This window comes from Anolis sagrei, chromosome 2 (assembly GCF_037176765.1).
Source record: "Anolis sagrei isolate rAnoSag1 chromosome 2, rAnoSag1.mat, whole genome shotgun sequence".
NCBI lineage: Eukaryota > Metazoa > Chordata > Lepidosauria > Squamata > Dactyloidae > Anolis > Anolis sagrei.
The window spans coordinates 115,663,025-115,676,266 of NC_090022.1; the positions used below are offsets into that span (position 1 = coordinate 115,663,025).

Here is a 13,242-nt window from a genome sequence, read left to right on the forward strand (position 1 = left end):
AACCAGTGAAGGGCACAAAGACAAAGCAATCAAGGGTCAAGAATTTCAGATTGCTCCGTTATCATTCCTCTCTTTCCCACTGAGTAGAAAACAATAAAATGATTCAGATTCAATGCCACGTTGAGGAAATTTAAAATGAATGTTAAGATTTTGGAATAAGCCAAATAGAAGGACCTTGGCTATGAGGAAGGCCAGTGTTAGGTTATAGGACTCTACTTCATCAAACCATTGTTTTGACATTGTTTCCAGCTGATTGAATATAGTTTTCCCCCTGTACTGTTAAAGAGCCCCTGTGACGCAACATCCTTTGTCATTGTACCAAGCTAAAGAGATCAGTCTGTTTTAAAGACAGGGTTTAAATCAAAGGATTTCAGTGTGCTGGCTCCTGCACAGATGTATCTACCATTCACACTGTGTTTTAACAAGGATGCTCATTTGACCTGTCCAGTCCTTTTTCCAAAGATGCATACACAAGCACTAATGGTGGCCACAACAGAATTCAATTAATAAAAATGAATTCAGAATCTTTCAACTTCCATATAATTGAAAACACGATTCTATTTAGCCTCCAGTGGCACAATGGGTTAAACCGTTGTGCCAGCAGTACTGATGACAGACAGGTCAATGGTTTGAATCCAGGGAGAGCAGGTTGAGCCCGCCTCTTCTAACTCTATAACATCTGGAAATAGAGGTAGTGAGTGAGTTACATCAACTGCCTGCTAAGGAAGCCCACCTTGGAATGAGTGCAATTGTGTCACTTACTTCAGCTCTAAGATGTCAACAAGAACCACCCCAGGTTGGGACTATCTCATTTGAAGCTGTTATTTTTAACTGCCCATAAATCAGCTATCACTTATGGTGACCCAGCCAGCAAAGAGTGTTGGACTAGGCCTCTGAAGACAAGGGTTCACATTCCTGCTCAGCCATGAAACACATTTGTGATCTTGGACAAGCACACATTCTCAATCTCAGAAAAATGCAAACACCCTCCCTTTTGACAAATCTTGCCTGGAAAGTCTTTCAGTGGGATAAGTCTCCATAAAGCTAAGTCCTTTCCACAGCACATTGTGGTCCTAATCCAGGTCAGAACCACACATATTTAGGTGGAAATGAGAAAATGTATCTCAGCTGCACGCTATAGATAGTTTAATCCAGAGTGTAATGTCAGGGAACATTGCATGACTCCAAATTGGCTTCACCAAGTTGTGTCACACGCACATTTTATTCATGACTTGGTGCTATAGTGACTGCTCATTCATAGTAATGTATCTCCTTGATTCCTTCTGCAAAGCATAGTAACTTTGTTTTAACTCTGAACTGCATGGGATCACAAATTGTATGGGATCACACAGCTTTCAAGAGAGGCACAAGACCAGTATACACTGGAGGGGAAGGAGGAAGTTGTTCATGACAGTTGGGACTCACTCATCACAGTTGGTACTCATGGCAGTTTGGTGACTCTGTCCACAAACATCACTGTATTACCCACTCTTACCACTTGGTTTGCCCAAATAGAAGGAAAATAGGTTAATAAATGCAAGGAATTCATCACGAAGTGAGAAACATTAAGCACATTTTAAGGTTTTATTTATTGTTTCTCCCACCCGCTCCCACCCACTCCCACCGCATGTTCAATTATAGTTCTGTATTGGTCTGGTGATTGCTGTGGTGGTGGTGGTAGTAGTAGTAGTCATTAAGCAGAGGCAGTAAAGCCTTAAGGATCGTAACCACATCACTCTTTCCATCCCACCTTTAGTCTGTTTCAGATGCAACGATACTCCACAGCAACCTTGTTCTGAATGTACAACTTTTATTGGCATGCTGATTGGAATCTTCCCTTTAAGACACAGCTGGTAATTGGGGTAGTAACTTTCCCTGTGCACACATTTCTTCTCAGCCTTTCTAGTTCATTTCTTTGAAGTCATCTATGAATATCCAGGGCAGTCCTGGATTGGGGGCTGAAGGTCATCTGAAGTGGAAGGTAAAATATAAGTTGATGTCTTTTTGAGTCTGTAAAAGTATGTCTGAGTGGCAGCAAAATGCACCAGGTCAATTGAATCCAGTGACAACACTCCTGTGTATGGGTTCTTGAACTTATATTCAAACCACGGTCCTTCATAATTTTTCTCCATTAAAGCTGCCCAGAAATTTTGGCTGAGCATCACAAAGTTAATTCAAGTGTTGTGGGAGTGCAGGACTTGCTCCCTTTACAGCAGCTGCATTACAGTCGTTCCCTTGTTCCACAGAGCTCCACAGCTTGAGAGGTAGGCACTGGGGATAGCAGCACAGTCCATGTTCAACCATATAATGCAGAGACCATCCAAGGTGGCGGGAAAGGAGAAAACTGGTTTCTCCAGATGAACAACAAATTGTCCAAAGAAAAATCATTGGGATTCAAAGTGAGCAGAAACCTAAGAAGGCTAAAATGTCCGATTTCAAGAAAATGAATGTTCGGGTCCAGAAATGGAGTGACCGCATCTTCAGAATCCTGAGCATCTCCGTTTGGGGGCTGCAGAAAGGCATGTGTTTCTCATGTCTATTTTATTCTGTATACATTTGGGCTTTGTTTTTCCACAGAAAAATCAGAAGCCAAAAGAAGTTGGCCAAATAATTCTAGCATTCAGGTAGTCTGAGGCTAATGTGCAGATTCCAATCCTTTTCCATGATCCACTGGCTTTACCATCAATCCCACACTGTATCTGCATTTATTTAAATTGTCCAGTCTTTTTAATACCCCTTCCATTTTTTTTTCAGTTTTCATTCTGCTCTCTCCAAATCTCCAAAACTATTGACCAAGCTCCAAACTTTGCAAGCAGACTAAAGGAGGGGCATAAAGAACATTTATGGAACTTGTCTTTCTTTTCTTTTTTTTCTTGTTTCAGATCATGAAAGTTGAGTTTTTATCTGTCCCCTTCACACACATTTATGAGCTTTGTTTCATAATGAACTCCTAAGTGTGGAAGTGGCTCCCCTCCATGGCACAATTTAGTAAAGAGGACTCTGGGTGAGGGAAAGAAAACTGTAGGTTTCCCTTCTTGTAACTAGCAATGCTATGCATGCTGAGCAGTCTTGATTTCCCAAAGTGAGCCTGTGGCCCTGTCATGCAGGTAAAATAGCTGCAAGCCTTGGCAAACATTTGTGAGCTTTCCATGCAGGCTGCAAAATGATTTTACTTCCCACAGAAGGGACAATCTTGAGTTCTTTGTTTTATCTTTGGGTACTTCCAGACAAGGCTTTTATTGAGCAATTATCCTGCTGCAAACATGAGAGAGATGTGCCGATGACACCATCTCTCATTTGTAATCCTCCTGTATTTTCCACTACTTTACCAATCTTTTTCTCATCACACACGCAAAAATAAATCTATTAAAGAGGACAATATGGAATAGATGCACCATGCCTTCTCAGTACTAGAAGCTATTGGTCTGGAAATGCTTTTTGTCACTGCCCATCCAGTATTAAAGTACTGGAGTACATGGACCATGGACAAATAGAAGCCCTTCCTCCTAAAGGACTTCTCACTCCTTTCGAGTCATCAAAACAAAGGCCAGCCGATGAAAGGAATATCACAATGCCCATCTGAGGCAGACTCGACAATGTTCAAAATGATGGAGTAGCTGATCCTTTTGTAGCCCACCAAGGAAGGAGATTCATGCTAACAGACTCTGTTTGGCTGGGGCAGAAACTAGGAGAAGAGCTTCCAAAGAGATGGTTCCTCCCATCAAAACTTAACTGCCACAAAGCCTTTGAGTGGTAGATTCTGCGTAACAGCAGGGAAAAGAACTAGAGAGATCCTAATGCAGTCTTCTCAGAGGAAAGGGTTCATACTGCCTTGGGAAGGGAGCGGTGGTGGGACTGAGCCAGATAGCGGGAGGAGAGGCTGAGGCAAGTTGTTGGGTAGCTCTGGGAATGGCCCTGCCCCGGCCTGAGGAAAGGCGCTCACAGAGGCTGGAAGGGTCATTGCTGGTGGGATGCTGCTGAGAGGAAGAGGAAGAGAAGCACTGTAGGTCATGGAGTTCATGCTCATTCCCATTGCAACACCAGGCACTGGAGAGCTGGTCCTCATCTGGTTGAGAGTTGGTTTGGGCTGGTCAACGACATTGAATGGGTTGGTGGGAGAAGGTGTGCTGAGACCTGGAAGAAGGGGAAAAATATAATCACCACAGATTCCACCTGGACTCTATGTGCTCTCCACATTTGTGGGTTTGGCTTTTGGGGACTTGCATAATATCTTCTAGAGACCTCTAGGTCCTCCAGGATAACTCTATAGTCAGTTTCTGGCAGAGCCTGACCACAGAGTGGACCTGAAGGACCTAGAGATTCCTCGATAGATGTTTCTCGGGTTTTTTAAAAAATATGGTTTTATTCATCATTTTCTACTTTCAATGGGAGCCCTGCACCTCCAACCACGGCAAAGGAGAAGCGTTGGCTGTAGTATGTATGCAAACATATGCAAACTCTGCATAAGTAAATGACACATTTTATGGTACAGTAACCAAAATTCTCTCTTATAGGCATTACAAAAACTATGGTTGCTTCATCTACATTCTTGAGAGTGTGAACTTTGCCATGTATAGTGATGGGATTTGGATTAACGAGGTGAAGTTCTGGCAGCCACTGCAGCATCAAAAGGGGATACAAGCAGTACTTCAGTAAATGGCAAATATTATCACTGTGGGTATTTTTCTGATAAGGACTGGCCATTGTAAGGAAATTAGAGCGCAATAAAGTTTACAGGGGAGTGGAGGTTTACAGATGGAAGACAACATAACTGTGGCAGGTTAGGTTTGGGCAAAGACACATGTAAAGCAAAAACCTGTGAGCCTCGGGTAGGCTATTCTTCAATCTGCCATGGATCTTTTATCCTCTATAGGACTTACCTGCCAGGAATGGGTTGCGAGACTTCATGTTCTGTGGTACTGTGACCAAAGAGTCTAGATTAACTAATGAAGAAGCATTTGGACCAAGGAAAGTCTCTGGAGTTTTGTTATCTTTCTTGTCTTTCCTTGGATCAGGAAGAGAGTCCGCTAAACCAGCCATGTCAAAAATATCCTTATTCTTCACTCCGTTTTCCCTGGTGCTTGGAATAAAGTCATCAAAGAGGCCAACGTCTAGCAAAAACAGAAAGAAAAAGAGAGAGATTGGTGAGTTGTCTTTAATCTTCTGACTGAAATGTCCCATGCTTTGACTCACATTTTTATGGATACTGCTGATTTTATGTACTTGGTTATGTACTTTTTTTATTTTTAGTACCGCATCTTTAGTTAAAGCTTACAAAAATATTTCTCTAAAATTAGCTTGTAACTATAGGAGCCCCCAGTGGCGCAGTGGGTTAAAGCACTGTGCCGGCAGGACTGAAGACCGACAGGTTGCAGGTTCGAATCCGGGGAGAGGAGGAAGAGCTCCCTCTATTAGCTCCAGCTCCTCATGCGGGGACATGAGAGAAGCCTCCCACAAGGATGATAAAACATCAAAAATCATCCAGGCGTCCCCTGGGCAACGTCCTTGCAGACGGCCAATTCTCTCACAACAGGAGCGGTTGCTCCTGACACGACAAAAAAAAAAAAAAGCTTGTAACTTTAAGAAACGTTGCAAATACAAAAAAAAATAATCAGTGATTAAGATTTTTATGGAATTGAAGTAATTCAATGGGCTTCTTGAAGCACAAACACCCATGAGCATGAGATCAAGCAATGTGCACAACTTCCAGAATAGAAAATGTTGTTCAGACCTGGCAAAAACCATATTTCTAGGGCAACAGCCAAAATTATGGGAAGCAAATTATGTCTGTTAAAGACTTATCACAGGAAAGCAATTGTACTTTTTGTTTAAATAACTGTCCCTGCCTCCCAGATACAATGAAGCAGAGCTTCCTAACTAGAGTCTCTTCGATAATTTCAGCCTGCATCTCCTGTCATCCCCAAGCTGGATGGTACTGGTGCTATTACAAAACATGGAGAGGCTGGAAACAACTATGTCATGGCCTCACTCACCTATAGGGCTGTTGGATTTCACAGAGGATGGTGCTTGAGAACCATCATGATCTGGTTGATCTGTCTGTTCTGGTAGTTTTGCAAACAAATCCAAAGAAGCACTGCCTGCAAAGAAGTGAAAGGAGAAAGAAGCCTCAGTTACATTGCATGCTTCAATCACTAGCTCCTTTCCCTCTTTCACCTCCTCCCTACACAACTGCTGATTTATGAACTTTGGAAAATAAAAAGAACTCTGTAGTTGAGCCTGGGCTTGTGGAGTTGAAACTTTAGGATATTTTTGTTCATGGAAATATGGGTACCACTCCACTTACACCAAAAACGCCTGTTCCTTCTGAGTTTGACTGGACCTCTCACAATAGTTGGGTGGAAATGGCATGGTCACTTAGCAGCAATAAATCGGCTACTTCCATTGTAATGCAGAGAATTTACAAGAGGTTGAATCCTGAGTGGGCAAGAACTGCTCTTGATGAAGATGATAACTGTCATAACTGTTCTATCAACAGAGGTCAACAACCTTGATAAGGGCATCTTCAGATACTTATTGGGGGTGAGGCTTTAGGGATCGGCATGGTGAGTGCTAGCACTTCAAAACCCACCAGCACAACATTGTGTGATGGTAGTGAGTGATCCCTATGCTTCTCCTACTCATATAACACAATGGAAACCTAAAAGAGGGATTTCCCGCTGGCACTTCCCCTGAGACAGATGTCCTAGAAAAGCCATGGTAAATATATGCCTGTTCTGTTGACCCAGTTTGAGAGGACTGCTTGAATGCCCAGACCTAGGAGTAACAGCAACAGAGATGCACACACTGCTGCTGCTGTTACTCCTAGTATATAAAGTTGTGCATGAAACTCCCTTGTTTTCAGGTTGCTCTAAAATGCAAGTAGCCAATAAGTAGCCACCAGACAGAAACAGAAATACACACACAATCTCACATAGAAATGGCCAGTTCCTTCTCTAGTTCTCATGCCTAGACCTTGCCCTTTTACCCTTGCCTTTGCAAGTTCCTGTGCACAAAGAGCAGACTTATTTGGTTAAAATAATTGATATTTTGAGGACACAAGTTGCATCATTTCTGGAGGCTGCAACACCACCTCCACTGCTCAAACACTGCAGTGACTGCTGAAATTCAGCATCTGCCATTGAAGTCCCTGCCAAAATTCAGAGACAATTGCAGCAGCTCTCCTTAGTGAATGAGGGCGCCAGAGCATATTCTCATTCCATAGAGACCAGAAGATTGGCAGGACAGGGCATTTTCTTCCCTCCCAGACAGAACAGGAGGGAGAGAAAATCTTTCCTTTGTAATCAAGTTTTAAAAAGGAGACATGTCCTAGATTTCTGCTGAGGCACGTACCTGAGAACAGCTAATCCTCACTCTAGCTGAGCAGATAAACAGCATGTTACGTGACTCATGAAAAACAAAAGGGAATTGTGGATGCCAGTTATAAAAACAGAAGGGAAAACTGGTCATTCTCTACCCTAAATAGAAAATATTTATCCTAAATAGAAAAGCTAAAACAATATTTTCTGACCTGCTGTGTCAAGAGCACCTCCCCAGGGATCAGCAGCAGAAGTAGTGGCTGCAGAGACTGGAACAGGTGGTGAAGGCTTCCCCCAAGGGTCTGAAGATGGGACACTTGAAGGCTGGGGTTTCATCCCCCAGGGGTCCGAGGAGGACGCAGAAGTGGGAGGAAGATCCCAAGGTCCTGGAGAGGCCTGATTGGTAGAAGATGTTCCTTGGCTTGGAGGATCTCCTGAAGGTACAGGAGCCCAAGGGTCTGCAGTGGGCCCCCAAGATGTTCCTGTGGATTCCATAGTGGCTTGACCACCTGAACAAAACAGACCAGGAATGCAGAGTGAAGATGTCATAAGTGGGGACAAGAGAATAAAACAGATTATGGGATGGGCAAACTTAAGAGCAGATACATTGTGCAATGAAGGGTGGTTGAATGAGGGCTTGGAAATGTTATCTCATTGAAGACATATTAGTTAATTATACAGATTATACATTACATCTGTATACATTCATATAGGATATTTTTTAGATGCTGCAATCACCATTTGACCTAATGGGTGCCACTCCTGAAGAACCATTTCATCCATGCAAGGACAGGACTCTTCTGCCAATATGGCATCCTACAACCAATTACAACCAAGCAATAATACAATGATGTTTGGGGTCTTGTATTGTTCTAACATTGTTCAGCTATGGGTGTTTCCACGTCAGTACGTTTGTCCTTCCTTAATAAGGCACTTATAAGTACTTTTGTACTTGTACATTAAAGAATGTACATTTTTTTTAAATCGGTTACCTGATTTATCAAATTAATTGTAAGGCTTTTAAACACGGGAGCCTCAGTGCAATTGCTAGTCGTAAGTACAGTAAATCCAGTTCTAATCATAGTGGAATAATGGGGTTTGATCTAAGCATTGATACTAGTCAGAAATTGATTTCATGGCTCTCTATTAATTGAAACTAGCAACTTTAAGAATGTGTTTATAGTTTGTAACACATTTTAATTTTTAGTGTAACCTATAAATTGTTTATTTGTTGTTTTAAATCTTATTTATACTTTTATTCCAATTTTGTATTATTTTTAACTTGTATTGTTTCAGATGTGCTGTCAGTCACCTTATAAGTCCCATCATTGGGAGAAAAGCAGTATATAAATGAATGAAATAATAATAATAATTATATCTAAGCCTGGAGTTGATTAATTAGCTCAAATACTGCAGCAACAAGCAATAGTTTAACATTTGCCCAAGCCAGCCAAAAGCATGAATGAAATGGGAGAAATTTTCAGAAGAGAGAAAGGAAAGAACAGCTCCTTACTGTTATGCTCCCAAGAACTGGACAAGGGCAGAGGTGGGGGAGAGAAGGCTGAGTCATGATTCCAAACCTCAAGGGACCGAGGGGTGCCCCCACCTGGAATATCCCATGGGTCAGCAGATGTGTGGGTAGAGGAGGCTGGTCCTGGTCCAAAAATGTCCGCCAGCTCTAACACAGAAGACTGGAAAGATACAAAGGCAGAAAATGTGTCGGGACATCACAGATCCCCAAGCAGGATTGGTTAGGCACAGGGCAAGACTGTTGACCATGACAGGTTAAAAAGCCATTTTAAAGCCCTCAAAACCCAGAGTATTTTTTTCACTTGACCCAATACTCTGACTTTTTATTTAAGGCCCAGATTTTGAGGAAGAAACATTTTACATATGTTTTGGTGCTATGCCACAGGAATGAAGCAGCTATTACCTTTGAGAAGTTTTGGGGTACAGCTCCCATTAGCAGAATCACAGAATAAAAGAGTTGGAAGAGACCACATGGTCCATCTAGTCCAACTCCCTGCTATGTAGGAAAAGCACAAAGTACCAACATTCACCATGCTCACTTAAACTTAAGGGGACTGGGATCCGCCAACAGCTGGATGGCCAAATACTCTTCACTGCTCCTAGTTGTACTCCAAGCCTGAGAATGGCCTGTGAGGTACTTGTTGCTCCCATACGGTTACAAGCCAGAAAAGACAACCAATATGCCAAAAAAACCATTCTGTTATCGGTAGCAGAGCACGAGTGCAAAAAATGTTTACAAGTATCTTGGCATATTGAAACCTAAAACAATCACAGATGAAGAAACTGAGATTTTCCTTTCAATTGTAGAAGGCCAATTGTCTGGATAATTCTTCTCCTGTCTTCATGGTATCACCGAAAATATTAGCGAGTCAATTTTTTGGTGTTTTCTGGTAAATATATTTTTAAGCGTCTCATCCAGAAGCAGTCATAGATCTGGGTTTAGAAGCTTCACAAAGATAGTGATAGAACACCATGTCTTAGGTTACATGTGCCAACCATACATCCAGTCTGTGAGCATGCAAGCAAAAGTTGCCAGCATTGAGTGGGGAGGACTTAAGCTCGTTAAGCAATCTGTAATATTCCATCTCAAGCAGAACCCAACACAGATACTTCAAGGAAATGTCGGAAGGGGCTGCAGAGGCAACAATACACATTTGCAGACTCCTGGAGTCACATATCAGACCACTCAATTTCTGAATGTGGAATGGAGACGCATCCTATCTTGGCCTCCATCTCAGGCAGCAAAATGTTTTGGAACAGGTCTGATGTCTGCCTCCAGATAATAGATTGACTGGGGCTATATACCTGACTTTTCTTTGTCTTCTCTTCTTCCTCTTCTTCCTCGGCACCCAAGTTGCTCTCTTCCAGTGCCCTCTGCAATAGAGAATTTTCTCCTTGCCAGGCCCTCACTTCCTGCAATCAAAAATAATAATAATAGTAAGTGTACCTCATCTAGGTTGAGGACAATATAAGAAAAATGAAAAAGTATTGCCATGATTATCATTTAGGGAATGCCATGTGTACATGGCAACCACAATTGCAGTTTTTCAAAGAGGGTTGTGTAACCCTATGTTAATTACTCTGTTAGGAATCGTTAGTCTTTAGAACAGTGAAAGTTAAACTTATGAGCCAGAAAAGAACCAGAAAGCAGAAGAAAACAGCAATAGTTGTAGATGAAGGCAAGGAAAGGAGTCTAGAATTTTCTCATCTAAAAGCCCTCAAACCAAAGGTCCATTGTAATATTACGCACAGTTTCTTGGGATTAATTCCCTCTGAGGGTTTACTTTCAGGCCAATATGCTTAGAATTTGAGTTAACAATTATGGACATTTGCCTACATTGATTTTACATCATTGGTCTGATTGTCCATGCTTCAGTTTGGCACATTTCAGAGCTTAAGAATATTGTTACTCAGAGAAACAGAAAAACCTCAGATCCAGCCTTGGGTTTTTAAGTCTTTGAAATGAGTTCTGATATAAGATTACATTTATAACCAAAAGGACTAGAAATGCAAATTTTGAAATATCAATATTTTGAGGATCCCAACAGTATCCAAGACCTATGGAAAACTTAGAGATCTGCAGAATTTCTAGACCCTTTCAGGCAGAGCATTATTATCTCAGAAGGAGGATGCAAAGCTAGGCCAAAAAGGTGCTCCATTGAGGGAGAGGAGAATTCAAGAAGAAGGGAAAGAGAAAGCGCCTTTTGCCACCAAGGCTTCGGGATACCTTCTCATGCTCCTCTTTGCTCAGGCTAAGTGCTATCTGTAATTGCAATTCTTCATCTGTGCTGGAGATGGGAGGATGTGGCTGCTGATAATGAAGGAGAATCGGGTAAAAGTTTGCTCTACTCAAAGACTTCAGTCATTTATTCTGGGTTCAGAATATATTCTGCATTCAGTCATTTATTCTGGATCAGTGTTACAATCCCTTTGAAACCAGCCATATGCTCTTTTGTCTATGTTTGTATACAGTCAGCCCACCATGACATTGTGATAGAGCCACAGGACCCCTACAAAAGTAAAATCCACAAATTTAAAAAACCCGAGGGAATAACTCTTTAGGAATTCCTTGGACCTCCACCATGACTCTCTGGCCAACTTCTGTCAGACTGGAAGACCTAGAGCAGTGGTTCTCAACCTGTGGGTCCCCAGATGTTTTGGCCTTAAACTCCCAGAAATCCTAACAGCTGGTAAACTGGATGGGATGTCTGGGAATTGTGGGCCAAACACCTGGGGACCCAAAGGTTGAGAACCACTGGCCTAGTGATTCCTAGAGAGACCATTTTAATCAAATTCATGAATAATCAGGTCCTGAAAATCAAACCTGCAAAGAACCAACTGTATTTAGCGATTTATCTCAGTATCTTGATGAAATCAGTATCTTTGATTTCATCAGATCTGCCGCATCTCCTGCTCTTCCTCCACCCACTGAGCTTGTCTGTTCCTCGTGTTTCCATTTTTTTTAATCCACCCACACGTTATTTATTTATGGATGCATTAATTCCCCAACATTGTTTTTTTTTTAATGTCATATGCTTTGTAACATTTTCCCCACATCATATTCTCCTGAAGTTTCATTCTTTAATGAACATTTAATTTGAGAATACCAAAAGGTTTCCCCACCTGAATATTGTATAATATAATGAATTGATACCACTTTGTTATAATTAACTACAAATAAACATGAAAAATGTGGGAAGAAATAATTTCCCAGACCACCTTTTAACAAAAGCATTCACAAGCATAAATCAAGGCCATAGTACAATTGATTTAAATCTGTGGAAAAACGTGAATATTCACAGGGCATGCATGACAACAGTCCCTCAAGCAATGGGATAAAACAACCACACTGTCCAAGAATCAAGGAGCAATGTTGGCCACAGGAGCAACCACAAGCCATTGTGTGAGAATGTGTGGCAAAAACTGTCTTGGCTGATTTGCTCTCTGGGACTATTGCTTATTGGGACTAAGGCATTGGGGTTTGCCTTGAGGCGATGCAGGCATCAATGCATCTTCTTCCAAAGTGTCCTGGGATATTTTCTATTTTCAGCCCATTGAGCCCCTGGTGGTGCAATGAGTTAAACCCTTGTGCCAGCAGGACTGCTGACCAACAGGTCAGCGGTTCAAATCCGGGGAGAACAGGCTGAGCTCCGTCTGTCAGCTCCAGCTCCCTGTGTGGGGAGACATGAGAGAAGCCTCCCAAAAGGATGGTAAAACATCAAACATTTGGGCGTCCCCTGGGCAACGTCCTAGCAGACAGCCAATTCTTTCACACCAGAAGCCACTTGCAGTTTCTCAAGTCGCTCCTGACATGAAAAAAAAAACCAACATTGGTGGGTTTGATGTGGGTAATGGATCATCCGCCTGCTACACTGTGATCTGTATACCACAATAAACCTATCAATTGGTTTATTTATGTGCTGTGTGTATGTGTGTGTGTGATGGTTGTGGGACACTCCTTCCAATCTCCTCCTTATCACTTCTTTTCACATTTAAATTTCCAATACTACAAAACAAGCTGCTTTTTTTGGTAATGATTTGCCAACCTCTTTTCACCCTATACGCCTTTGAGAGTCCTGACCCTAATTCTTTGTGTTTCTTCTCTCCAGAGGCACCAAGAGGTTGAATTTGGGATTTCCTGCCATTTTCTATGGATACCCATCTGAGTAACTAGTATGCACTGTTTAGATAATCCTCCTTCAGGGAGGCACAGCATCTTGTCACATATTTCCCCTGCATTCTTCCAAGTTTACACTCTAATTGTTTTTCATGCCAGCACAGTCCTTGCCGTGGGACCTTGTTTGCCCTTCACTGCCCAGTTTTAGTCTTGGCTGTTCTCAGTGCCTTGATGCTCCTCTCCCAGAGGGCTCTCTGGGACCATCTGCAAGAAGTGCAG

The 13,242-nt window shown here is 42.1% G+C and overlaps 1 protein-coding gene across 9 annotated transcripts in view; it reads right to left on the reverse strand.

Moving 5' to 3' along the window:
* Positions 1-1,570: 1,570 nt before the first annotated feature.
* The window catches only part of EPN3 (epsin 3), a 45,107-nt gene continuing 33,435 nt past the window's right edge, over positions 1,571-13,242 (reverse strand). For 5 of the 9 annotated variants that reach the window (XM_060764760.2, XM_060764756.2, XM_060764758.2 and 2 more), the window contains 7 exons: positions 11,074-11,157; positions 10,152-10,259; positions 8,830-9,007; positions 7,529-7,825; positions 5,994-6,098; positions 4,881-5,111; positions 1,571-4,134 (listed from right to left, as the gene is read on the reverse strand). In XM_060764760.2, the coding sequence (XP_060620743.2) occupies positions 3,809-4,134; positions 4,881-5,111; positions 5,994-6,098; positions 7,529-7,825; positions 8,830-9,007; positions 10,152-10,259; positions 11,074-11,157 (1,329 nt within the window). In that variant the 3' untranslated portion in view covers positions 1,571-3,808. The remainder of the gene's footprint in view (positions 4,135-4,880; positions 5,112-5,993; positions 6,099-7,528; positions 7,826-8,829; positions 9,008-10,151; positions 10,260-11,073; positions 11,158-13,242) is intronic. The other 4 variants (XM_060764762.2, XM_060764764.2, XM_060764765.2 and 1 more) reach the window with 4 other exon arrangements.